Genomic DNA, 26,068 nt, shown 5'->3' on the forward strand with positions numbered 1-26,068 from the left:
CAAAATCATGCCTAAGTGCTTCAGGCCCATGTTTTCCCAACTTTTTGTTTTAGAAGCTCATATGTACTAGAAAATTTGGTATACGGTAACTCTTGTGTGGCCCCTTTTTGCAACCAAATGTATATTGTAAGGTAGGGTTTTTCCTAATGTGAAAAGAACTCAATTGCTGACATTTTCAGATATCAGAATGAAATTCTTTTATCCTCCCAATTACTAAGGAATGAACACCTTAATATAAATTTTAATGAGGAGTTATATACTTGTAGCCATCTCCTGGGAAAGCCCCAACTGTTTCCAACCCAATAATAATGATTGACCCTTCACTTGGTTTTTAGAAAAACAGTGGTGTTAACTTTGCTCCGTTGAATTCTTCATCCATTTCTGGATAAAGTCAAGGAAACTTGTGAATGATGCAATTTAATAATTTCCACCCCAAAAAGAAAAAACAGAGAAACAGCAACAGAAACATTGTAAACATCTGTAACTTATCATAAAAGGATAACATGATAGATAAAATACGCAGGTAAAGAAATGCAGACTGCAGAGTGAATGTTTAAGCACAAGTTTAGTGCCTGTTAGTTAAAAAAGACCATTTACGCCTCCATGTTAATATGTATGTTAATAACCTTATATCCTTGAGCAGAACATTATTGCTTTGACTACAAATTTTGTATTTGGTTATCAAGCCTAAGGAAACATACACACAGCAAAATGAAAGATGGCCAGCATTATGTGAAGGCAGCCCCACCATTATGTTTTACATAGAGAAGATATACTAAAGTAATGCATGACTTAAGCCTAACACCCAGATGACAGTCACTGTGATGATAATAAATAGATACCAATGACAAATGATTTGTTTGCCCCCATTATTTATCATCCATCACACAGAAATCCAACTGTATTTGTATTTTGTTCTATTTTTATTCCTTTGACCTTTTTAATTTTCAGCTTTATTCCCTGCATAATCTTTTACATTAGGACAACAACTACTGTTTCTTAATATGAATGTTTTACTCTGTGCTGACTTTATATAATCATCAAAAACAGGATTGTTTTCTATACTAGTACACTTTAACGTTACGGTTTTAGGTTAATTATCCTTTCTAGTCTTTAGGAGAATCAACTATGTAATTCCCAACATCAAATATTAAGTTGACCCTGGGATATCACAATAATAATACTTATTTTAAAAAGGTGCTTTATCTCATATGAAGCTGAACAACCTTGCTCTAAAATTCTGGCTATAAATTGTAGAATAATATATACAAATGAATCACTATGTGATAGACGTTCCCAGACATAATTTTCCTGTGTATACAACTCATAGATCATGTATTAGGTATCTTGCCACCAGGACTTCTGGTAAGTATAAAAATAAGTCCTGCTTACAGTAATAACTGTAGGGGCTCTTGTATGAGCAACACTGGTTTATACCAAACAGACCCATTACAAATACTAAAATCAGTCATTCAGACCACAGAACTCATTTTAGAAAGTTGACTTGTTTATTAAGAATTAGCTGTTTCGACATTTCAAAATTTCCAGAAATTACTGAAATGAACTGTGGCCACAAAAATGAAATATGATATGCAAAATATAAACATAAAACTACTAATATGATTTATTATTGTGTGAAATGCATGTTATATTGGGTGCCTAAATCATTTTTAAATGTATGACAAAGAAATACACATTTGTCTACTTAATATCTTAGTGTAAGCTAAAATTCTACCCTTCTAATGGCAAAATGTTAATGTCTGATGTAATAATGAGGGCAAAAACGATAGCATTGAATTGCAGAAAGGAGGTGTTCATTTGGGTAACCTTAGACATTAAGATCAGGGGTTGGGCAGCTAATAGATAGCGATGGGCACCATTATTAAGGACAGACTGAGGAACATGTTTTATAAGTGGGATCACAAAGTAATAACTATAACTACAAGGATTTTGGATCGGAGGTTTGAAAACAGATTTACAGACTGGATTCATAAATAGGATTTATTGGCCTATACCAGTGGTGCCAAAATAACTGATGCCCAACTCACTGCTGTCGTAAATGACAGTACCCAAATGATACAAAACCTATCCAAACTGTAATCTGAATGCTCAAAAATACATACTCATACTAAAGATATACACACTCACACTACACAAAATATTATTAAGAGACATATTCACCAAGGCAGTGGATCTGTTGCAAAGCATGTTTTTGAATAAGACCCTTATTAATATGTTAGGAAGTCTTATTTTTTTGTAACATTGTAAAGCATAAATGTGACATATACTATTGTGACAGTTTATGCAAAAGAAACATCATACCATGCTTTTTAAAAATATCTGCTATGTACAACACAAATATTCTGTTCAGTATTCTTGTTAGTATATGTCACAAATACACTTCACTGCATTCATTCCTTTAACCCCTTTGGTGCCAAGCAACAGAAAACTGTTGATTCCATTAGCAACCAGGTGGTTAGAATATAAACATGTTGGTCTATATTTCTGCTGTGGCAGCATTATTGACCTATAAGTTCAAGATTAATTTTTATGAGAAGTTGAAATAAACTTGGGGTAACCAGGAAATACAGGCCAACATCATAATATACAATCCACAAATAAGATGGGTCTTATCAATATTGTCATTTTTTTATTTAGGAAACATAAACAATGGCATAGTTTGTTTGTGACTCCACAGATTTACTTTAAAATAATATTGTGTTTTGTCATATCAAAGTCAAACACATGAAAAATTTAGAAAAGTTTTACAACCTTCTTTAGCTATAAATGACTCATGACATGGGTGAAAGTCTACCATAATCAAAGCCTTTTCATTTGAAATTTGATATTAAATTAGGGGTTGAATAACAAAAATTGTAGCTGCAAAAAATTGATAGTAGTAATAGATTTGAAAGACTAGTTAATAACAAATGGTATAAATTTTTTGCATAAACTGAATGTGAAATTTTTATTGACTCTTTGAAATCTGGCCCGTTTGCAGATCTACACTGTGTATCAGTTCCTGGTTTTAGAATCTTGACTGCTAGTAGTAACTGGAGTAACTTCATAAGGCATGAAGGCCATGAGACATTCAAAAGGCAAAATAAGTAACCCTCTAATGGCATCAATAAAATCATATTCTGGCATAAAAGTAAACTATTCACTTAGTTCACATTCTTAATATATATTCATACCCTTTAACTAACTTCATTAGATATTCACAACAGTTCTTTGTTGTCCAATCTCCCCCTAATGCTTCATTGAGAATTGGCAGAGAACACTGGTCTGTATTTTCACAGGATTGGGTTGGGGGCCATCTGTTAGATGAGAACATTGGCAGTCATAGAGATTTGGCTACTTAGTAGCCAGATGTACAGGGTGAAATGGGTCTCTTGAGTCAGTTTAAACACAAACTTTTGGACAAATTAATTATTTTGTTATGTTTCTGAATACAGTATAGAAATAATCAGTGGAGTAACAAAGTTAAAACCATGCAGAGAAAACAAACAGATGTTTCTGGTCAAGGATATAAGGCATGAATCCATATATTTTATAAATGATTGAGAAAACCTACTGGAAGCATGATCAACCCAAGGCCGCCACCACTGCTTTTTTTTGCCCTTGACTTTCTCTTTGTCTGCTTCTCCTAAAATAAAATATGTTCATACATTAATTGGAAATAATACATTAATTGTATTACATATCAAAGTACATTTCAGATACAGACAAGCCAAATGTATTAGATACTGGTGATCTGGGAGACATGTTTATAGCTTAGGTGGAAATGTTCTAAGACAGTCCTGTGTTCTATACTGAAAGGGTCTAGAGGTGAAACCAGTAGGATTTAATATCAGTAGCAGTGGAATATTAATGGAGTCTGATCCTTACCATTTTGGAAGGTGATTCATGAAATATCAGTGTTATCTTTCAATAAATTGATCCATGTTAATGGCAAGTAGTCAGTAGGGTTTTGTGTGGGGTGTTATGTTCTGTTGGCAGATTTACAAATATTCTTAAATGTGCTTTGACTGGGAACAAGTATACTAGCCTACATCGCCTTTCTATCAAAGTGTGTCCACTCTAAAGAAAATTTATAACCTCTATTTGTGATTCATATCAATTTTAGGTGTTCAAACCACAAAGCCATAGTAAGGAAGACGGTGGCTTTAGTCCTGATAGTACATGGCTGTGGAACCATAATTACCTTCATCATCATCATCCTCATGCTTCTGGATTTCTTGACCTTCTCCTGATTCCTGAGCCAGACTTAGCATTCTCTCTTTACCTTTTTTATATTTTTCTTGCCTTGCTTTAATACGATCCATCCTGGTAAAATGCAAAATGATTATACATGATCCCACACCAAAAACACAAAGCACCAATTAGAGAAAGAAACTTGACATGAACAGGCCCAGGAGGTATGTGAACAATAATGTTTATAAACCATTCTAAAGTTATAAGAAATATAGAAATGCCGCCCATAGCCTATTGGTTCCTAAGGTCAACATCTCTGCTTCATCAAGGTTATAGATCTAACATCTGCTAGGGTTTGTTAAAAGACAGAAATCCACATACTGCCTCTTTAGTTGATCCATGGATTTTTTTTCTTCTTCGAGTCTAGCCTTTACAGCTTTCACGATGGTTGCCTGAAAGAGTTCTGCACCTCTGAAAAAAAAAACAATTATATTTAAAACAATGTTCACAAACACATTACAATTATTATGTTTATGTGTTTTTTAATACATTTATTTCTGTGTTGCATAGTACATTATGTTTTAATTTTATACAGTAACTAATCAGTATTAAAGGTTCTTTCCTTGTCAGCATTCAACTGTACAAATCCTTACATTGAACAGTTTCCTATATGTACATACCTTGATGCAAGGATTTGGGAAGATTTGATGTCTGCCACAACATGTAGGAAGTAATAACTCATAAACACTCTCCTTTGCAGTAACAGAAAAGCAAAACAGATACTGTCCCAGATTATCCCAGCTTCACCACTTGGCAACTGACATAATTTCTGGTCAGTGGCTATAAAAAAAAGACAAAGCCATATATGCAATAAGGTCTGTTAACAATCTCACACATATAAATGTATGTATACCCGATCTTCATTTGTTTCTTAAACAACTAAAAAGTAAATTAGAAATACAAACATACCAACCAAATCCTATCCAAACCATAGAATAGGTTGTAAATGTTCACGTTACATCAATATGTAATGTGTTATTTTTGTTTATAATTATTATCATCTTGTACTTTTTATATCCCCCTGTGCCTCCTGCTCACCCTCTCACCCTATATTCATGGATCAGCATCACAGACCCTTGTTTTGTAGGTTGCAAGAATACTTTTTAGTGTCAACATAGATGGGCAGTACCATAATTATTTTGTCTTTTTGAAACTGCACCAAGCACTATTCTTAAGATCAATGGCTTGGAGCATGGCTCTATATTATATTATAATATATTCAATAATATTATATATATTTAAGACTGACTGTGCAGACACAGCCAGAAATATTGATGAATATTGCCAGAAAGGCTGCGAACACAGGAACTGATCATGATTGTGTCAGCAAGGTTAGTAATTGGTTGTGGGCACAGCTATATCAATTGAACTCCTTACCTACTAGTTTATCACAACATTGCTAAGATCTATAGACTTCTTACAGCTCTCAGCTATTTGTGCAAAACAATGACCTGATGCCTCTAAATCTAACATACCTTCTAAACAAGAAAAGCATTTCATTTATTAATTTAAAAAAATGTCCAAAAGCAAGCAAACAGTTTTTTCTCTTCACCGTAATTTCGGTATATAAAATGTAGTTAAATGAATGCAGGTATGTTTTACATTAAAAAAAATGACGTGAAAATGTTGGAGACTAACCGCAATCATTATAAGTTCTAAACTGCTACCTGGCAGTTCAAATGGAATTAAATAATGTACAACACATGGCCTTGGTTATTATAATGTTCTACACCATTTTCATGTGTTGACTTTCATGCACTTAATAAACATTTAATATAATTACATCAAATAAGTTGAACAATTACTTACGGATGTTATAACCTTTCACAGTACATGCCAGACTGAATGCCTGAATTAACCAGCAACTGTTTTCCATCAGGGAGTGTACGTAACCACAGGCTCCTATCTGAAATATATTAAATTTTTTAGAATAAAGGCTGCAAAAGCAAGTGCACAATTTTATCTAATGTAATTAACTTAGATGTCAGTAATTTTAATTTTGGATAATATTTATTGAGGTATAATGTATAGGAAAATAAATTTAAAAGGACAGTAACAAAATGGACAACATAAGAGTATTCAACTTGAAAATTTTACAGGAAGAGAAGAGATATAGTCACATACATTACAAATACATTTTGATGTGAATAAGCCTGTAAGGATGTGACAAAGGGGGTAGTGGTCAGAAAATATTGGGAATTCATCAAGAGACTCCCTTTTGCCCAAAAGCCTAATAGAGATTTCAAATTATTAGGAGATGACAATATCTAAAGACAAGTACAATGTTGTGATTCAGTTATTAATTTTTACAAAATTTGTCAAACTGCCTGGGCACTTCACTAAAATTAGCCTGCTTGTAGGCAAGAAGGATGTAATTAGCCAGCCAAATAATCCTATTTGGCTTTGGAAAAGGAAAGGAGGTCTAAATAGGAGTAAAGCCAGCCAGAAATCCATAAAATTGTGAACATGAAATAAGTCTCCAGTAATCTAAAAAACCCAATTCCAAAGGTATCTTAGCAATACTGTCTCAACTCCACCTTTCTTCACCCTAAAAAAGATCCAGGGAAGATGGTGATGCATATTCAAGGTGCATTATGGTCTTCATCTTGTTCACATGGCGTGACGTCTGAGGAGTAGTCAATTTCTGGTTACTAACATAATGCAAGGAACTGAAATGCTTCCACATATATCCACAACAGAGCCAAGGTACAGTGGTTACGTGATAATGGAAGAAGAGGAATCAGTATGATTAACTAACTACATGCCCAGGTGGTGCAGAGCCGAATTAGCAAGTGAATATGTTAGCTGGCTGCTCTCAAGAGGTTTTTCAATTAGTTTAAAAACACAAAATGTTATAGGTGTAAAAATAAAAGATAAAAATACTTACCGAAAGTATATTTTTCATTGTTATAACAAAGACATTGTATGCGATTAGCCAATCCCAGTAGCGTAGAATGCTTCGTATGGGTTTAAGGAGTAAATCTCCTCCAAATAAGAGAAAGTAGAAACATGCTACTAAATAGCCCATGCAGAATATACTGATTCGGGTTGTCCCCGTAATGAATATAATGGTTAGAACAAACCAGAAGAGATAACTGAACATGACTACTTTGGCCATATCCAAATAAGATCTGTAAAGAGGGGACAAAACAAAAACAGCTGTTTAAACTACGTATTATACATTTAATAGCAATAGTTTACTTAAAATATTGTAGTAATAAAAATGTTTAGCCAAATTGTAAAACCGCAATTACTATTGTGCATTTAAACAGGGTCTGATTATTTGAATGCTTACAGATCCAATGCTAGTTATGAAACTTACGGAAATACCCTACTTTACTGTATGTACAATTGGCTAGGCATCTCCACTATCACCCAGAAATGTTTTCTTTCTTTACTCCTTCCTTCAGGACTAGGTTTTAATAGGCTAGCTAAAGGCTGAAAAATGTAAAAATCTTTAGACCATCATTTAGAATTGATCCTACTAGCAAACAATGCATCGTGTGTTTATTTTGCACAAGCATCACCTAGGTCATGACAAAGAACATCTCTTATTTGCTCCCCTTTGGACTCTTTAATGTAATATTTCAAGTTTATTTATTTTTGTTATATTTGTTAAATGCAAAATATACAAGTTATTTCTGCAGTATTCTAGTAAGATCCTCACTTCCTGTAGTGTGTCGGCAACACAATGACCCTGGTGTACTTCTTGAGGTTTTTTTGGTATTTAGAAGCATTTGTTTGGAAAATTAGCTACAGATTTACAAAACATAGTGACATGCTTTAAATTGTACTGATCATTTGTATCTAAAGAAGGTTGTTGCTTAGATTAGTGTATGAAAATATCATCTTTTTGATCTGTTAAATATGAGCATTGTATCTTTAACAATAACCAACTAATACAGTGCAAGCAAGCTACTTCACTCTGATTTTATATTGGATAATTTATTAATTATTCAAACCTTTGCACATGTAAAATTAAGTGACATTCAGCTGCTGTTAAAACTCAAAATTCCAAATAATTTAATTAATTTGTAACACAAACAGTTTAATACCACTGCTAATAAGTTGGAACTAGATTGTAAATCATGGTACCTGCAGTGAATAAAATCAGGAACAGGATTGTGTTGGCTAAAGGACGCAGCATCAAGATTCATACAGATTTCAACATTGTCCCCCGCCATAATCCGAACTGCTGCCTTATTTTCATCTTCGAACACTTGACGTTGAAGAGACGCACAAAGCAACAGCATAAAATCATCTAAAAAAGAAAATAAAATATTGTAACAAGTCACATTAATAATAGAGCTCATGATAGCGGATGCGTCGGCTTTGGAAATTTCATACTGACCAAGAGCAAAGTGTGCAGATCAGTTTGAAATTCACTTAACACATGTTTGTTTCAGTAACTAAAATTACCAAAGCCAGATGGTGTGATACTGGGTATCCTATATGGAATGCCTAATTCTTAGTATTTTGCTGTTAAATAACTGTTGCAAATGTAATTACTGGTGATAAACAGCCGCCCTGTATTTAAAGGATCTTATACCTGTTCTGCCACCAGCACCCACCACATTTGCTCTCTGAAAGAGCTATGATGCGAGTAGAATTAATTTTATCCACCGCATTTCTGGGAGTCAGAAACCTGGTTCTCCACTGAGCACTGTGCTGCCAGAACCCACATCATTAGTAACTATCTATAACAAAAAGTGTCTTTGCCAATATGAATTAACAAAGAAAGCAAAGGGTAAGGGTAGCAAATGCTAGTAGATGCTAGTAATTCTAAATACTCGCAATTACAAATTTGTTAACTTCAACAGAAAAAATATGTGCTAACTTTTATAGTAAGGGTTCATTGATGGGCATTGTAATTAAAATCTGTGTTTTCCATTTCAAATAATAAAATGCAGCCCTTGACAAGAAAAATTTGACCTGTTCAAATGATCCTAAATAGGGCAAGCTGCATACAAAGAAATACAAAAGAAGGTCAAATGTAACACATGAAATGCCATGTCATTTTCCTGACTTGCGAGGAGGAGTATTCCAAACACATGTCAGATGCAGAAAAAAAAAGCAACTGAAATGTGAACTCATAGTTACTTTTCACAGCTTTCATTTAGCTTACTAAAAGGGATATTTTGAATATTTGTTAATGCTTCCCAGCTGTATCTCAAATATCTTGAGTGGCTTTCTGATAAGTTAATGAAATTATTGTTAAGAATGGTGGACTAAAGATGTTTTCCAAGTTCATTTAGCAAGCCCAAAGCATAAAAGACAAAGAGGTTTGCTCTCCATGGTATTCACATGGCCTGGGGCAAGGATATTGACTCATGAGTGCCAGACATTTACTTTTTTTGTCTCTCTAGGCCACATTTCTTTTGGCATATGTCCATGATGTTTCTTTGGTCAAGTTATTTTTCTTCATCAGATGAAAACAAGGAGGCTATTTTTTTCCAAGAAGCACCAGAGATCTGAGATAATTACAAATGGCCTATATAGTATGTCCTCATATGGCATAGCTTGGATGCTCACAAGATGTCATCACATTAGGTCAATATAAGGCCTCACTTTGATTTTCAGAGAAGTCTCTGTTAAGAAATATAGCAAGTACTAAATGATTTTGTCAGCATATGACAAACATGTCATGGGAAATTATTTCCTTTAAATTTAGAGAATTAAATCGAGTATATATTGTGCGCCCTTTACGAGGTGGTCAATGGAGAAGTGTCCCTTAGAAGTGCCAATTGACATTGGTGACAAAACTATGAAAGCGCCAATTAGCGAGATCAATTCACAAATGTTTAGGAAATCTGTATCAACCTCTGGATGAACCCTGTGGTTGAGAAAAGCATCTCTATATTGCTTATGCTTCCTAAACCCAAATCAGTTTCATTGCAAATGAATCATTATATACATATTACTAAAACTTTCTACATTGAGACATGATTCCAAACAAGGTCTTAATATGATCCAAAGGTTTATCATAATTGACAAAAAATTTATTTAACCATGTTTTTATCTTGAAAGTACAAATGCAAACCTCTTGAACATTTTTTTTATTACTGGTTTACATTATGGTCCGATAAACCTAATTATCTAAGTGCACATGACTTACCTTTACTTATTATTATTTGTATTTTAAACAGTATTATTTAGCACAATAACGTTCAACCTTAAAGTGGGTCTATATTTAAAAATTAAACAAATCTACAGAGTATTAGCAAAATTCTATTCTGAGTTCCCCTGTGCAGTTTGATTACCTGTTCATTCAACCATAATTGCATTATTTTGCACTGCCTTTAACAGACCATATAACACTGCTAACACTAAACCTTTTCTCAAAAAAAAAAAAAAAATGATGCTATAATTATAAAAAAAACAGTTAGTAGGAGTAGAAAAGCTCACAAAACAATAACAAGAAAAACAATAAAATTTGTGTTAATGCTAGTGACAGACTTCTACATATAACTTTTCTCTTGCTTACACTTAAATTGAGAAAAATACATATTAGCCTTATGACACCTACTTTTAGCACATATTCTTACCAGTTTCCAGCAACTATACTTACAGACAAGAAATAAAGGGTTAGGTCTCACAATAAAGTCTGGAAAGTAAAGCCATTTTATAATGTTGGAGTTAAAATTGGCGCCATAGTATCTCCAAGGATAGTCTGCAAAAATTGAGAAGCAGTATTAGGAAATGCATACATCTGGACAAAGCTGGCAAACCAAAAATCATAAGCACTATATTTTTTTTCTTCTACGAATGAAAGTTGATCTTTTACCTTTACATGGAGCGGGAGGAATGCCAATACATAGGAAATACTGGAATGTAATAATACAGGCAAGAAAACAGCAATATCGGTGCCAGATTTCAGCAATTGCTTTTCTCCTGCGTCTATACAGTATGGCAAATAGCCAAAATGCATGGATCATGGCAAAGAAATCCATCCTCTGGCCAATTACATTAACAGACAGTAGAAAGCAGGTCTGCATAAGGAGAAGAACAAAAATATAAGAGTCTGAATTCATAAAGATTACAATTTAGTGTATTAGTACAGTTACTTATTTTGGGGCCATATGTTTTTATGCTATGCTAGTTTAACTGAAGCCTTACTTTGTCGTTGTTCGCAGACTGGATTCATGATGCTATTCCTTTTTAACTTAGTTAATTACACTTTAATGAAAAAAGTTCATTCTACCAGAAATATACATAGGGTTGGATCACTAAATCATTTAGGCTGTTCCATCAAAGGTAATGCTAATAAAAATAGGGTTAACCTGTGTTTTTTTTAAAAGGAAAATTAGTCCCTAAAACAAGTAGTTCTATAAACTGCAGAACCCCCAGCTGCTTAATATGTCTGCATGCTAACTTTCTTTTTTAAAGCCTTTCATTTATAAAGAAATCAGCTTGTGAAAACTGGCTCTCTCCCTTTCCTATTTACAGGTGGCTACATTGCCTTACAGGGTCAAATGGAGCCCTGCTGTAGCCAATACAATTCCATGGGGACCACAGGAAGATGCATGCATGCGCAATACAGTGCTTGAAGAAATTGGTTAAATATGCGTGGCCCACACATGCACAGTTAAATGCAGCAAGGTCCACCAGAAATTCTGTGGATGAGCTTGTGGTCTGCACATGGTGAGTAGAAAAGTACATGACATCCAAAATGATTTGTCCCAGCATGCTCCCTGTGCATGCACGGTGCAATGCTCCCTTGCTGATGTCCCCACTGTCAGAATTTTATAAAGTGCTTGCCAAGTAGAAGTCAAGGGAAGTTCATTTAGCTTGATTCTGCCAAGTATCACTAGTGAAAAGTCTATGCTGGCATCATCAGCTGGGATATCATTTCCCGAAGAACCTGTACCAACCTTCGGAGGAACCCTAGAGTTCTACAGAACCTGGTTAGGAAAGGTGGAGCTAGATCTTTTTATTCTTTTTATAGTCAAATACGTTTTAATGCAAATTAATCATTATATACACACTAATTATAATTTAACTTTAACTATACACAAGTATTCTAGGGTACATTGTTTGTTATAGGTTTACCAAGAATTAGAAATATAGTGGTCAAGCAAAACATGAAAAGAGAATTAGGTATTGTATGTGTGAGCAGAATGTATTCACATCAGTTGATCAATAACCGATGTTATTGACATGTGGTTAATGAAGCTGTCTAAGGAACATAGACTGTTTAAGTTAGTGCCCCTGATTCATCATTGAAATCCGCGATCGCGGGAAGCGCGATAATACGCGCGACCCGCGATCGCGGATTACCGCGGTCCGGGACTCGAGTGCGCGCGTCAGTAAAAAGCTGTCGGATAAGCGCGGCTCCGTGCGCGAGCTTTTCCGGTTGTTGAATAGCGCGATCGCGCGCGCGATTCCGGATCGCTAATACGAATGCGCGACCGATAATCCGATTTTGTTTGATGAATCAGGGGCATAGTGTCCAAACACCTCCAATTAGTAACGTTATCTAATTCCACCAGATGGCCACACACAAAAGATCTGCAATTGGCTTGAATAACTGTCATGATGGAACAATTTTACTTGGTCCATTCAAATAAGATGGGTTAGTTTAATGACTTAGTAAAAAAGCCTTTAACACATAACAGAGCTGTTGATGAGGTCAGAATTACTAATTTACTACAATTTTTGCTTTAGGTTTTCCTTATTACACATAGCACACACAACAAAACACATATCTTGCAAAATTTATACTTAGGGCCTGATTTTTTAAAGTTCTCCAAGGCTGGAGAAAATACATTTTCATCAGTGAACCTGGGTGATCCAGCAAACCAGAAATGGGTCAGGACTGAAAACATATGCTAACAAATAGCAAATGACTTTTAATAAATCTATTCCAGGTTTGCTGGATCACCCAGCTTCACCGATGAAAGTGTATCCTCACCAGCCTTGGATAGCATTAATAAATCAGGCACTTGGAATCAAATGTGAACCAGGCAAATGGAAATAACATAGAAGTTAGGAGTACTGACTACATCATACAGTTGATATTAAAACGTTATTGGTCAGATTTGTATTGTTTAAATAACATTTTGCTTCTTGTTTTGACTCTGAAATATAACAACTTTTATAGATGAATTGTAAGAAAAAGGCCACATTTCTGTCTATCCAATTTGGAGATTTATTGAGCATAGTCCTGCCTGGTAGGATAAGAGACCAAATTGTTTGTTTTACTGTTTTACTTAAAGCCTACCTCTGATTACATTAACAAAAACAAAATTTCCATCATTTATCTGGCACTATTAGCATATCTTTTGAAGCACATCTGATTGTTTCCTTGCGCTGCCTATTTCTCCCCCAGACTGGGCTCTGCTCTACAGGGGATATACAAGTGGCTGAAGTATATTATCGTATCATATCATATATCATATTTTCTTGGGATTTTGTTTTAAAGTTCAACTAAAGCTAATATTGTACAGGAAACTTTCTCAATGCAGTCATAATAATGTGTGTATATCATAAGTATTACCTTTGGAAATTAACGCTTTTTAAAATAAAAAAAACATCATATGACTGTGCCTGCTTTCAGCTGTGCAACTACAGGACCTTTATTGGCTTTTAGGACACTTTCAGACTTACAGCTGTTTTCAGAATTCTACCCAAGACTCAACCTAGCTTAATTGAATGGAAGCAGTTGGGAAACATTTTTTGCATGTGTTTGTCATGATTTGCCTGTTTAATGATCACACCTTGTAAAACAGAGTAAAAAGGGATAACTGCATTTAAAACTACTTTCAAAATAACTTTAAAATCTTACCTCCATTCCAAACTTATAGAAAAAGTAATTTATGAAATACTTGGCACAATTGATTAATCCATCATCCAGGTGTTGCCTTGTTATATCATGAAAAATTGTTTTTGTGACTGGTGCTGTCAGATTGTTTCGACACCTGTAATACTCCTGATGTCTGTATATAGTTACTTCAAAAGCTAATATAAACAACATGAGTAAATTATTCTGTAAAAAAAAAACAGAAAAAAAACATAAATCAATATTTCTTTTATTTACATTCTTGTCTATTTTTCCAAGACTGGATTATATTCCTGCATACCTTCCCAAACCCGGATTACTACAAGAAAAAGGTAGTAGCCCCGGGCTGACAATTCAGCATTCTCAGAATTATGCATATATAGATTTTAGTCTAAAAAGTGCGAGGGCGGGAGGATAAAATTCTTAGAACACAGCCCTAAAAAAACATATTAAAATGAAAATTGCATCACATATATTATGACTGTAAAAATTATTAAAAGTGTATAATTACCCGTAAATAGGCAAGAATTGGTGATGACTTCTTTAATCCAACCCATCCAGATGGATCAATTGGACCACTGTATAGGAGTGAGTGCTCAAGTTCTGTTCTGTTGTCAACATTCGTCTGATTGGGTGAAGGCTAAAATAAAAAGATATAATAAATAAGTGTTCTTACTATTTCGTGCTAAAAAAAGAACCCCAAAATCTGAAAAGATCATTTTATTTTTTTTTTAAAGATTTACTACATATTTTTTGTACTACTAAAAAATATATGTAATATATTTACCATATGTAATATTACTTACCATTGTGCAGTTGCTAGAGAAGGACAGTGGTTCAATAGTTGAAAGCTGATACAACATTTTACATACAATGATGACACACGTCCAAACAGTACAAACACTGGATGCTAAAGGCCGGAACTGGGAATAGGGCAAGGCAAAGGCCCAGGCAATAATAAATACATAATTGAGAAGGGAAACCTGAATTGAGAAAAGAATAGAGAAAAATCTATCAATTTAGTCAACTTTGACATATTTTTTTTTCTAAAATATAAAGGATAAAGATAGATAGACAGATAGATAGATAGATAGATAGATAGATAGATAGATAGATAGATAGATGCATATGACAGTACAATCTAATATGTTGTCATGGGTCATGACAACTACTGCCTATTTTCTGCTTATTTTCTTTGTTGCGTAACTTGCATATACTGATACTATGAATGATCTATGAATGATACATGATACTATGAATATTAGTGTATTTAGTAACACATAAAACCATGTGTGTATGTAGGATGGGGGTGGAGGGACAGGACTGTATTAGATAATAATAAATTAAAGGTCTGTCTTATCTACATATGTTGCAGAATTTTGCAAACATTGAAGTGGTTGGTCCAGATGTAGAGATTACAATGCAGAAAACAGCTATTTTGACACAGCCAGATATGTTTCAAATTCTATAGCATATTGCTAACTATATGTTCCTCATAGAAGTAAAGTTGCAAATAAATTAATAAATACTGGTGTTAGGTGCTAGAACAATATTTATATATTTTCATTTATTTTAACATTTGCCAATAAATCAGAAAAACATACCTCTCTTACAGTCACCCATATGATGTATGAAGAAACTATTTTTATTATGTGAAGTTCTAGGACCCACCAGGCAAACACTTGCATTTTATGGAAATATTCCAAAAACTTTAGAAAAAGAACTGTTAAGCGGTCAATAACCAAGTGCCATTTATTTCTGGAATCTGTTAAAAAAAAACAAATATATATAGAAGACACTCTGTTATGTAAGTAGAACTAATCTATGATCACCTACATTATATACAAGGTAGAATCACTATTAAGAATATTCAGATTTACCAAGACCAAAGGTATTCTCGTCTCAAGGAACCTTTAAACTGTCCTGCTTAATTATGTTTTGAGTGGATGCTTAACAGTACTTTTGAGTGCAACATGTGAAAGGGAGAAGCCAAGGTGCTTGTATATGGCAGAACAGGTAGAACAATAAAGACTGCATCATGAAATTTAACCATTTCCTTTCTACACATATTAAATTGGAACTAATGTTCCACAATCGGGGTTTATTGCAGAAAGGAACATAACACCTCCTCACCTGCCTGATCACTCTCCTAAACTGTCAAAACCACTAAGCTGCAGCTCATCATTGGTATCTGGGATACCTGGCACAACCTGGCTTCTCCTGCAGCTGCAAAGACTGAATAAACTCCATCATGCTTTCACAAGGAGTTACATCATGCTGGCCCGGCCAATTAAGATTGTCTAAGGTCGTAACAAGGAAGAGAAGAAGGAGGAGGAAGGTGGTGCACATGGTGGAACCTGGACAAGTTAGGGTAAACGGGATTTACTTCTGCTTTAACATGCAATGCCTGGGTGACAGCTGCATACATTTAAACTACCAAAGGTCATATCACCTGAAAACATTAATGTGTTTTCAGATTGTAAACTCTTCGGGGCAGGGTCCTCTCCTCCTGTGTCACTGTCTGTATTCATAGGTCATTTGTAACCCCTATTTAATGTTGCGCTGCGTAATATGTTGACACTATATAAATCCTGTTTTTTATTATTATTAATAATATTATTATAATAATAATATTAATATATAAATCAAACAGTGCAACCTATTGATTAACAGAAATAAAAAAGTGTGGTTTATACCTGTTGTTGTTTCTTCCTCTTCTTCAGATTCTTCTGTAACTGGCTCTTCATCATCAGTATCTCCTCCTCCTTCTCGACCTCTCTTCTCATCTCGTTTCTCCCACTCATCCTCTGAATTGTGATCAAGTGCTTTTTGTTGTGCATATATTTCCATCTGCTTCTCTTCCTTGTCTATCATTTCAGACTCTGTAGTTAAGTTCATCATGGTAATATCAGGCAAACTTCCTTCTGGGTGTACCAATCTGTGGGTTGAACACATATTTTAAATGACCTACATATACCCACAGGGAGAATAATCTTTAGTAAAAAAAAAGAATAAATGAATTAAAGAAAAAAAATATATATTTTAGCATAAATGCTGGCAATCATAGAATGGTATGAACAAACAAAACAAACTAAAGCTCAGGAGGGCATGTTTTTTTCTAGTGACTGGGTTGTATTGACACTTAAACTTGATATTTTCCCCAAAGGAGAAAATAGTCAATGTTTAAGACATAGAAGCATGAAATGTCAGCATGTCATACAGAACATTTCATGGCTTCATGGCACTTACTCATTTTGGTGAATTGGAATTTTTTTCTTGATGCTGCTCAAGAGTAATTAAAACAGAAAGAGAAAAGGAATATGAGAGTTGAAGAAGTGATGGTTTTAAAAAGTGTAGGTCATGCAATACAGCTTTTAAAGAAGGTTCCTTTTTAGCGCAATACACTGGAGCATGCATTTAATATAATAGTCATTGGTACTGGATCCTTGTGTCGGATCATAAAAAACATATAAAATGTGTATAACACTCAGGGCCGGATTTCTCATTAAGGTCATATAAGCCATGGACTAGTTTGTCATGATTTCCAGGGGATTTAATAATCTATCAAGCCACGTTAACATTATGCCAGATACTTAAAGGCTCACAGAGCCAGGCTAACCTTCACCGTCCTCTTCTTCCTGCTTACTAATTCAAAATCGATCAAACAAAATAAAGTAGATCAAACCACTTTTTTTTTGGATTCGCCACTATCATTTGTTTCCTTTTTTGCCATCATGGGGCAATTGTGTCTCTGTGAACATGTTTCTGGTTAAGTAAGCATGGGTCTGATCCTGTTTCTGTGGACAAACTCCTGGTTGGGTACCTTTGACACTCCTTGTATCCCTGTAGACATGTTTATGGTTGTATGAGTATGGTACTGATTGTATCACTCTGGAAGTGTTTATTTGTACTATTATATGGACAATTTTAGTTTTAGTTAAACAAAGAAATATTTATTTTCTTTTTTTTCTCATTGTTTTCTTGAAACAGTACAAATTTCCTGTGTGTGCATGTGTTGGGAGAGACAGAGGAATGTAGCATCCAAAGCACTTGTTTGTGCAGTGGGCACAAGTGGCAGAAAGTAGCTAGCCTAGGGAAGAAAGATGTAAATCCGGCCCTGATAACACTGCATGCATCTTCAAATCCATATCAGTATTCATATATTGCACATATAATATCATTTGGTCTGCAGTTCCTTATTTGTATCAATTTACAAAAGTCCATGATATATCCCATGCAAGGTAAGAAAACAATACTAAACAATACTAGCAATAGTCAAAATATTATTCAACTGCATAATCTTTTTTCCAATTCCAGAGTTATTTTATATATGATCACTATGATCACTATGAGCAGTAAACAAACTCAACATATGGGGCCTGATTTATTAAAGCTCTCCAAGGCTGGAGAAGATACACATTCATCAGTGAAGCTGGGTAATCCAGCAAACCTGGAAAGGATTTTTACAAAAACATTTGCTATTTGCTAGCAAATGTTTTGAATCCTTGACCAGATCCATTCCATGTTTACTGGATCACCCAGGTTCACTGAGGAAAGTGTATCTCTTCCAGCCTTTGAGAGCTTTAATAAATCAGGCCCATGATGCTAGCCTTCAAAAAATGTTTAGTAAATAACATTTCTCTGTAATTTAACTTTGAACAAGGCAGGTGCTGAAGACATCTGCACATCTTTTTTAAAACCATGAAAAAAAGTTTTGGAAATTTAATGGTTATAGAGTTACAATAGTTGTTTGTATATATACATTTTTTGGTTAAGGTTAGAAAGAAGGACACTTCAAATATATGTAAAAGATTTCCGTGGAAAAAAAAAAGCTGTGAAGTGGTGACTGTAAATCTACAAAAAGTGAATCTGCTTTGCACTAAAACTGTCTCTAAAATAACAAAGTTATTTTGCTGTACTTTTTGCTGTATCTCTATAACAGCTTGTAAAGACTATTCTCCACATTGAAACATAAACAAAATCGTAAATAAAAATCACTGCCAAAGATTTTAAAGCACAAATTTAAAAATGACTATTCAAAAATTACAAAGTTTTATTTACTGAAATATTCACCCTATAAAAGAACTATAATATACACAGTGGAAAGAATAACCCTAAAAATTGTATATCGGATCTATTTTATCTTTATTTAACTCCATACAAATAACACTTGCAATGTCATTTGTGATATGATATGCGATTTTACAAATAAAGATAATGCTTCTGATAGTAGTATTTAATTTAATTTAATATATTTAAATCTGTTGTAATAACTTACATTTATCGCCAATTTATTGTCATTTCAAAGCACATGCACAAACCAGATGCGGAATAAGCATATGTTATTTATAATTTTCTGTAATTATTTATATGGGTTTTTTGACCATGGCTCAATGGTCAATAAATAAACATTATAATACCCACCTATTTATTATTAGGTAAACACGGCCATTAACTTTGGCATGGCTATGAGTTTGGAGGTGGAGGCACAAGAATGCATGCAATGAAAACATGAGTTAAGAGAGAGAAGAAAAGATGTTAAATAAGATGAAAGAGAATATGCTAAGATTCAAGTCTTAGTGGTAGTAGGCAAACAAACATTGATAAAGCAATGGTAGCACAGTAAGTGAACAATGAACATGAACATGGTACACAAATGTTATTTACTCACTATGCCTGATCATTTCTCTTAGGGTGATTCCCCAAGCTAAACTAAAATATGACCTTGCTGGGGACCACTTAGTACCTTAGAGCTCCCAACCTACTGAAATCACTTTTTTTTTGTGATTTACTTTTAGAAACTATTAAAGATAAAATGCATATTTTCGGTGCCGGATCACATGATTTGCATCAGGGTAAAGATACAGAAGAAGTTTTAAAACATTCTTTATTTAACAGAAAGAAATGGTGGTGACAGAGCAAAAAAGTGGACATAAGACATTAGACAAAAGGAACACTGAGGAAAGGGAAGTCTGAAAGCTTTAATGGCCCCCAAGCAATGGTGTATATATGCACCAAGTCCACACATTCCATCATTCATAACGTGTAAAAACCAAAATCTAGTAGCCCATAAGAAAAGTTTTGGAGTGGGCTGCTGGGAGCTCCCCAGAAATGCCATGACTCAGCCACGCCTTTTGTTATTTTAGTTTCAAATCTAAAATGGAAGCCGGGGAAACTCATCCTCACTACTGGTATTGGCGAACATTGTCTTAATTACAGGAAATGATGAGAGATCTAAAATTGTTGTCAACAATGCAGGAAGAAAATACTTCAATGGGTACCTCTGTTCTGGTAAATATTATTTAAGAGTGGGTATCCCTTAGCTTTGGGGAGAGCTTGGAAAACAAAGCGCATACATTCTTGAAGGACATAGATGGCAAAAAAACCTAACAAGGGTCAGAATAAAATCTTTGGCTTTACATAAATTAATCTAATTCCTAATAGTGTAATGGAGATTGCTAGGAAATTTAGTTGAAAGATCCTATAAGTTCACAAGGGATATTATAAACAAGCTAGAATTCAAAAGATCATTTACAACTAAAATTTCTATTAAGAAAATGGTATAGCTATGGTATGAATATAATGCACAGAAAACACCTAAATATTATGTCTGCCACTAGGATTTATTGGAAGTACTTACTGAAGCTGTCTGATCTAAGTCAGCTTTATATACATAGCCTTATAATATCCCACCCCAATGTATGTGTTTTGGCTATCATATTAAAGAAATAGATGTCATTGATTTAAATATGAATTATTACAGATGCTTTGAGAAAAAAATGCTTTTCCTATTGGGACACAAACAGCAGTGCTCACAACCAACAGAACTAACACTACCAAAGCCCCAGCTCCAATCCCCGAAAGGCATTAAGGATTCAGATAAAAAAATATATAAAGTTCTGTAAAAACCATTTAGGACAAGATATATAGGACAATATTGGACAAGAATGTTTGCTAAATATTTGGCCCCTGATCATGTTAACACAAATTGACATCTAGTAGGGGTATAAAATCATAAATGAGACAAATATAAATAGATAAGTAGTATTGGGTGACAACAGTACTCCTTTTTTTCTTACCTGTAAATTGTGTTGTCCTGTTTGCTGGTTACAGCCTTAAGGTCTGTAAGTTGTAGGAAATGGTCATGAAAGTAATGGAGGTGTAATATGCACACCAACAAAAAAGAAGTGGGGATAAATATACGAGTAAACAGGTCACCTAAAGTAAATGTTTCTAAACCAAGATCTGCCAGCCTGAAAATAAAATAAAAAACATGTTAAAATAAATATTCTAATAAAAAATATATTTAAATAAGGAATAACATGAAGGTTTCTGTATCTGGGCAAGCCTTTAGGGAAGGAAATATTTAGTACATTTCTCCTACACATTTGCATGGTTCTGTTTCAAAAAGACAAAAAAATACAGTATGTATATAACAATACAAATTAATTACATTAAAATTTTGTGTGGTTTTAACATGTAATGCACTCTGCCCAGGCTGCACTCAAATCAAGCAGTGACATTGGCCCTGCCCAGTATATATCTGTGAATTAGAGAATACTCCAATATTATGGTGTAAAGGAGGGAATGTTTAGTAGTTCTAACACATTTCCTGCCCTAGAGTGACAACACTGATACATATTTGCCTTCACAAATGAAATACAGTGAAAATTAGTTATTAGCAGAATCACAGTAAAAATATGGGATGGAAAAATGTTACCACTAATGCAGCAAATCTAGGGATTGGTAAACTGGTAAGATATATATATATATATATATATATATATATATATATATATATATATATATATTCATATTCATTAATTATCATGAAAAAATGTAATTATGTTTTCCTTTGTATTAAAATATATTTGTTCCAAATTTGTATAATATAAATAGCACACATATAGTCAAACATACTTTTCTTCATTTAATCCTGTCATGTTCATCCAAATTGGTGGGAAGGCTTTAAACTGGTATGTATAAATTAGGATAAGCACCAACATGGTGTAAACTACTACAGACATCCAGAAGTATTTCAAAATCCGTCTCCACCATTCATAGTGAACCTAAGAAGATGAGAAAATCAGAACAATTTAAACATTTTTCTAATAATGTAGCTATTCTAAAAATACACCTAAATTGACAGACACCACAGCTTACATTAAGGGTCAGAAAGGACAACAAGAGATCTGTTACAACCAAGAATACCATCAGGTACTGCTGACCAATAAACTGCAAAATAACCAATGTTATTGGCCTGGTAGCATTTATGTACTTGTATTATATTTTTTAGATTTAGGATATTTGCACTAGAATAGGCTGGTAATGAGATTTTTTTGGTACCTCCCTTTCTTCCATATACTCTTTTTTTACATACACACATAAAAATATAGGAGTATTAGGATGTCATTGGTTACCTAAACCCCCTAGCGTTCTAATTCTGTCCGTATTTCCATGCAAAAAGCGTTACAAAGGAGAGGACTATCTTCACCAAGTGTGCTTAAAGAATAAATCTTGAGTTCGACTTTTATTCACTAATATTTTATCCAAAATAGGTCAGTACCAGGGCTGACTTTCTATAGTCAATATTTATTCAGTTTTAGTTTATATTCTCTCCTGATGTACACACTGGTGACAAATCCCTTTGTATTGTATTAAAATTCTTTTATTTTTTCAAACTTGAACAAAGAGGAAAGGGAAAAATATGAAAATCAAATTTTTAATTTCTATTTCAGCTTTATTGCTTCCAGAATTCCGGTCATCAACAGTTTTGTAGAAAAGGGATAATGCTGATTTTATATAAGAAAAAAATAGGCAAAAAGCATGGTACACATACCTGATATAATGCCACACAGAAAAGGAAGAGCATCATGTATATGATTTTATACATGACTATTTTCCCTTCAAAGCTCACAAAGAAGAACATTCCTCCACAAACGTAAATCCAGTATTTAACAAACATTGCCATCACCATGTTTCCTAACACCTTCATGATATCATTTTCATCATCTTCTTCCTCTTCTTCTTCAGGTTTTTGCACTTCATCTTCTAAGAGGACATGAATACAAGATTCATTTAATAATGGACCATCAAAAATGTAATATTTATGTGAATGAAGAACATTGCTTTCTTACCTTTGTCTAGACTTCCAACTTTAATTTCTGATAAAGTTGCTTCTTTTACCTTCAACTGTTTTTGTTCAGTAAGGTGTTGTCTGAGCAAAAGCCAAAATGTGACATTAAAAAGTATCTAGATCAAAGGAAGAGAAAAAAAGAGAAGTTTAATCATTCACATTGTTCTTTCTACAACACTGTTCTGGCATAATTGCAATATTTTAATTATACATATTTTATTTACTGTTGTGGATTAGTAATGAGAAAAGATAAGAAATTTTTTTTGCCAATATTTTTGTTAAAGCACTTCTGACATCTTTTTTTTATTGTAAAGAACAATGGCATAAAAGTAAAAGTGTTATACACAAATCAAAAATAAATTGTCTGTATGAGGTTGTTATGTAACCCAAAAGAGATGCATTTTCATAAATTTTCATGGAAATAACAAATTTGAGAACATCACGTAACCATCCCTATTACAGACATCAGCAAAACATAGTACACCACATACTAATGTGTATTAAATGTATTATAACTGAAATTCTTTGGCTTAAATATTTCCTGAACAATCTACAATGTCATTTGTGGGGATAAAGTATTCCTAAAATTAGAATTCCTAATACCCAAAACTGTTATGTTGACAAAGCAATATCCTTGATCCAATTTATCTACAGATGCTTAAACACTTTTCTTTTAAAAATAATATCCTATGCAACACTAATAAAAAATAATATCATATCCAAAAAAATAAGTAAAGTAATGTGTTACAAGGACTTTTTTTTAGAAAAAGCTGCTGGTATTGTTGTCCGACCACATCATCTATATACCTTTCTTAATTTAGACATAGTTTTACTTGATTAAATTAATTTATTGATTATTGTACTTAATATGCTATTAACTTTGCTGTGCAGTCATTTGCTATATTATTGGCATCAAATATCTTATTTGAGATTACTAAACAGAAAAATTACTGTGTTTGAAAATATTGCTCACTTTGAAACAAATGTTTAAACATTTTTTAAAATTTTTCAGTGATTAATAATATTCTGTTCAATATAATAGTATAATGGTTTATAAAAGCAGAAAAATGTTGACCCAAAATAGATGTTCAATTAGCTTAGTGAATAAGGTAAAACTGTGTTCACTCTTATTTTTATAATCATGAACAAGCAAAAGTCCTGTTCTTTTTCCAGTATGTGATTGGGTATTTCAGGTGAACATAGCTTACCGTATTTACGTATTTTAAGTAGGGATTCACTTTGTAAAGAAAACATTCTCTGCTTTTTTAGCTAATAAACTCCAATGCACTTGTATAGGGCAGCCTATCGTGCACTAAACAAATCTAAAAATTTCACTTAGCTTGCAATGTTTACAGTTTTAACAATTGGAAATATGATGAACTTTTTATTAGAAGACTGGATATAGTACGTCTAAGAGATTTTTGGTCTTTTTTTTTTAACTGGACCTTTAATACAATTAAGTATGCTAACAATTTTTTTAATGTATTTGTAGCCTTGCTTCAGCTTGTTACATCACGCATCAAGTCATCACAAGATTTTACTAAAGGTGCTTTAGCCAATTTTAATATTTTATTATATGCAGTTATCTCCTGTGCTTGTAAACATTTTTACATTGTAGTCAGTGTAGCAGATGTCAGTTCTACAATTTTGTTAATAGAAACAACATGTATTGTGTCTCTACATATGATACAATGTTCAAAACATAAAAAAGACCTAATGAGGTGGTAAAAACAAAAACATGTTTAACAACAGTTTGTTTTTTTTTTGTTTGTTTTTTTACACTGGTAAATACAAATATTTGGGTTTATTTATACATAAAATAATAATATTAAATACATGTTTATTTTTATAATAAATCAAAGAAAAATGCTAGGTGAATTTACTGAGGTATATTATGGAAGATTACACAATTTAGCGTACGAGGGAACACGAGATACAAGTCCAAGGATGGAACCGTGTGGATGTTAACTGTGTTTTAAATGTTGTTATTATAAGCTTCCACACTTTGTTAACGGCACGCCTTTGTACTGTTGTTTCTTTTCCTATGTATTTTCTTTTTTCTCTGTTTTTGTTTTTTTTTGTTGCCTACTATTGTTGTATGTTATTTTGACCTCATGTTGAATTCATCCAATAAAACTTTATATTTAAAAAAAAATACATTTCCAGTCCCTGACAAAGAGCTTCGAAACCTTCTAAATACTCTTTTTGATCCCTTCCCTCCAACACTACTACCACCTTTCAGAAGACAAACAAATAGTTGGACAACTAACCTGGTGTTTGCAGGTGTTGATAAATTGATAATTCAGTAATATAAAAAAAAAATCCCCTAGCCCTTTGCTGTTGGTTCTGCAGACAAAATAATAGTACAATAATCCGAATACTCCAATTCCTCATAGGTGGGTAGAATGTTATTCATGTCAGTACTCATGGCATTGTGCTGATTTTCTCTTTTTCGGATGCAAGCCCAAATATTTTTTTTTTTTGTAACCTTCTGGGTTTCAAAAACATTTAGGAACTTGGAAATATCATTGAAGTCCGTTTAATCAATTATTTTTATTATTTTTATGGGCCAGGACAGTTCTACACCTAAATAAATTGGAACACCTAACCTTTTTAATTGAAAAAGACCAATTTCCATTATATTCTTTTCTATCCTAAAATTTAGAATTAATACTTTTTCTGTAATTGACTATGACTGTATCATCAATTGGTTCAGTAAAGTTAATACGAAATATTTTGTGCAGTTGTTTTCTAAACAATATTGCTTATTCAATATTATGATGCAGATTATGAACAAATCAATTCAATCAAGAAGTTTAATATGAAAAACCATAGCAATATAAATGTATTAATAATAGCTAAATATATATTTATTTTATCAATGCAAGCTACTTATGGAT

The 26,068-nt window shown here is 33.3% G+C and overlaps 1 protein-coding gene across 4 annotated transcripts in view; it reads right to left on the minus strand.

The window, feature by feature from the left end:
- PIEZO2 (piezo type mechanosensitive ion channel component 2) overlaps window positions 1-26,068 on the minus strand; it is a 216,519-nt gene that overhangs the window by 32,416 nt on the left and 158,035 nt on the right. For all 4 annotated transcript variants that reach the window (XM_072411452.1, XM_072411453.1, XM_072411451.1 and 1 more), the window contains 18 exons: window positions 23,170-23,284; window positions 22,872-23,083; window positions 21,953-22,101; window positions 21,112-21,285; window positions 16,729-16,970; window positions 15,637-15,797; window positions 14,839-15,015; window positions 14,544-14,672; window positions 14,039-14,239; window positions 11,039-11,243; window positions 10,823-10,924; window positions 8,350-8,515; window positions 7,142-7,385; window positions 6,064-6,160; window positions 4,875-5,034; window positions 4,576-4,665; window positions 4,205-4,326; window positions 3,575-3,646 (listed from right to left, as the gene is read on the minus strand). In XM_072411452.1, the coding sequence (XP_072267553.1) occupies window positions 3,575-3,646; window positions 4,205-4,326; window positions 4,576-4,665; window positions 4,875-5,034; window positions 6,064-6,160; window positions 7,142-7,385; window positions 8,350-8,515; window positions 10,823-10,924; window positions 11,039-11,243; window positions 14,039-14,239; window positions 14,544-14,672; window positions 14,839-15,015; window positions 15,637-15,797; window positions 16,729-16,970; window positions 21,112-21,285; window positions 21,953-22,101; window positions 22,872-23,083; window positions 23,170-23,284 (2,818 nt within the window). The remainder of the gene's footprint in view (window positions 1-3,574; window positions 3,647-4,204; window positions 4,327-4,575; window positions 4,666-4,874; window positions 5,035-6,063; window positions 6,161-7,141; window positions 7,386-8,349; window positions 8,516-10,822; window positions 10,925-11,038; window positions 11,244-14,038; window positions 14,240-14,543; window positions 14,673-14,838; window positions 15,016-15,636; window positions 15,798-16,728; window positions 16,971-21,111; window positions 21,286-21,952; window positions 22,102-22,871; window positions 23,084-23,169; window positions 23,285-26,068) is intronic.

This window comes from Pyxicephalus adspersus, chromosome 5 (genome assembly GCF_032062135.1).
Source record: "Pyxicephalus adspersus chromosome 5, UCB_Pads_2.0, whole genome shotgun sequence".
In the NCBI taxonomy this organism is placed as follows: Eukaryota; Metazoa; Chordata; class Amphibia; order Anura; family Pyxicephalidae; genus Pyxicephalus; species Pyxicephalus adspersus.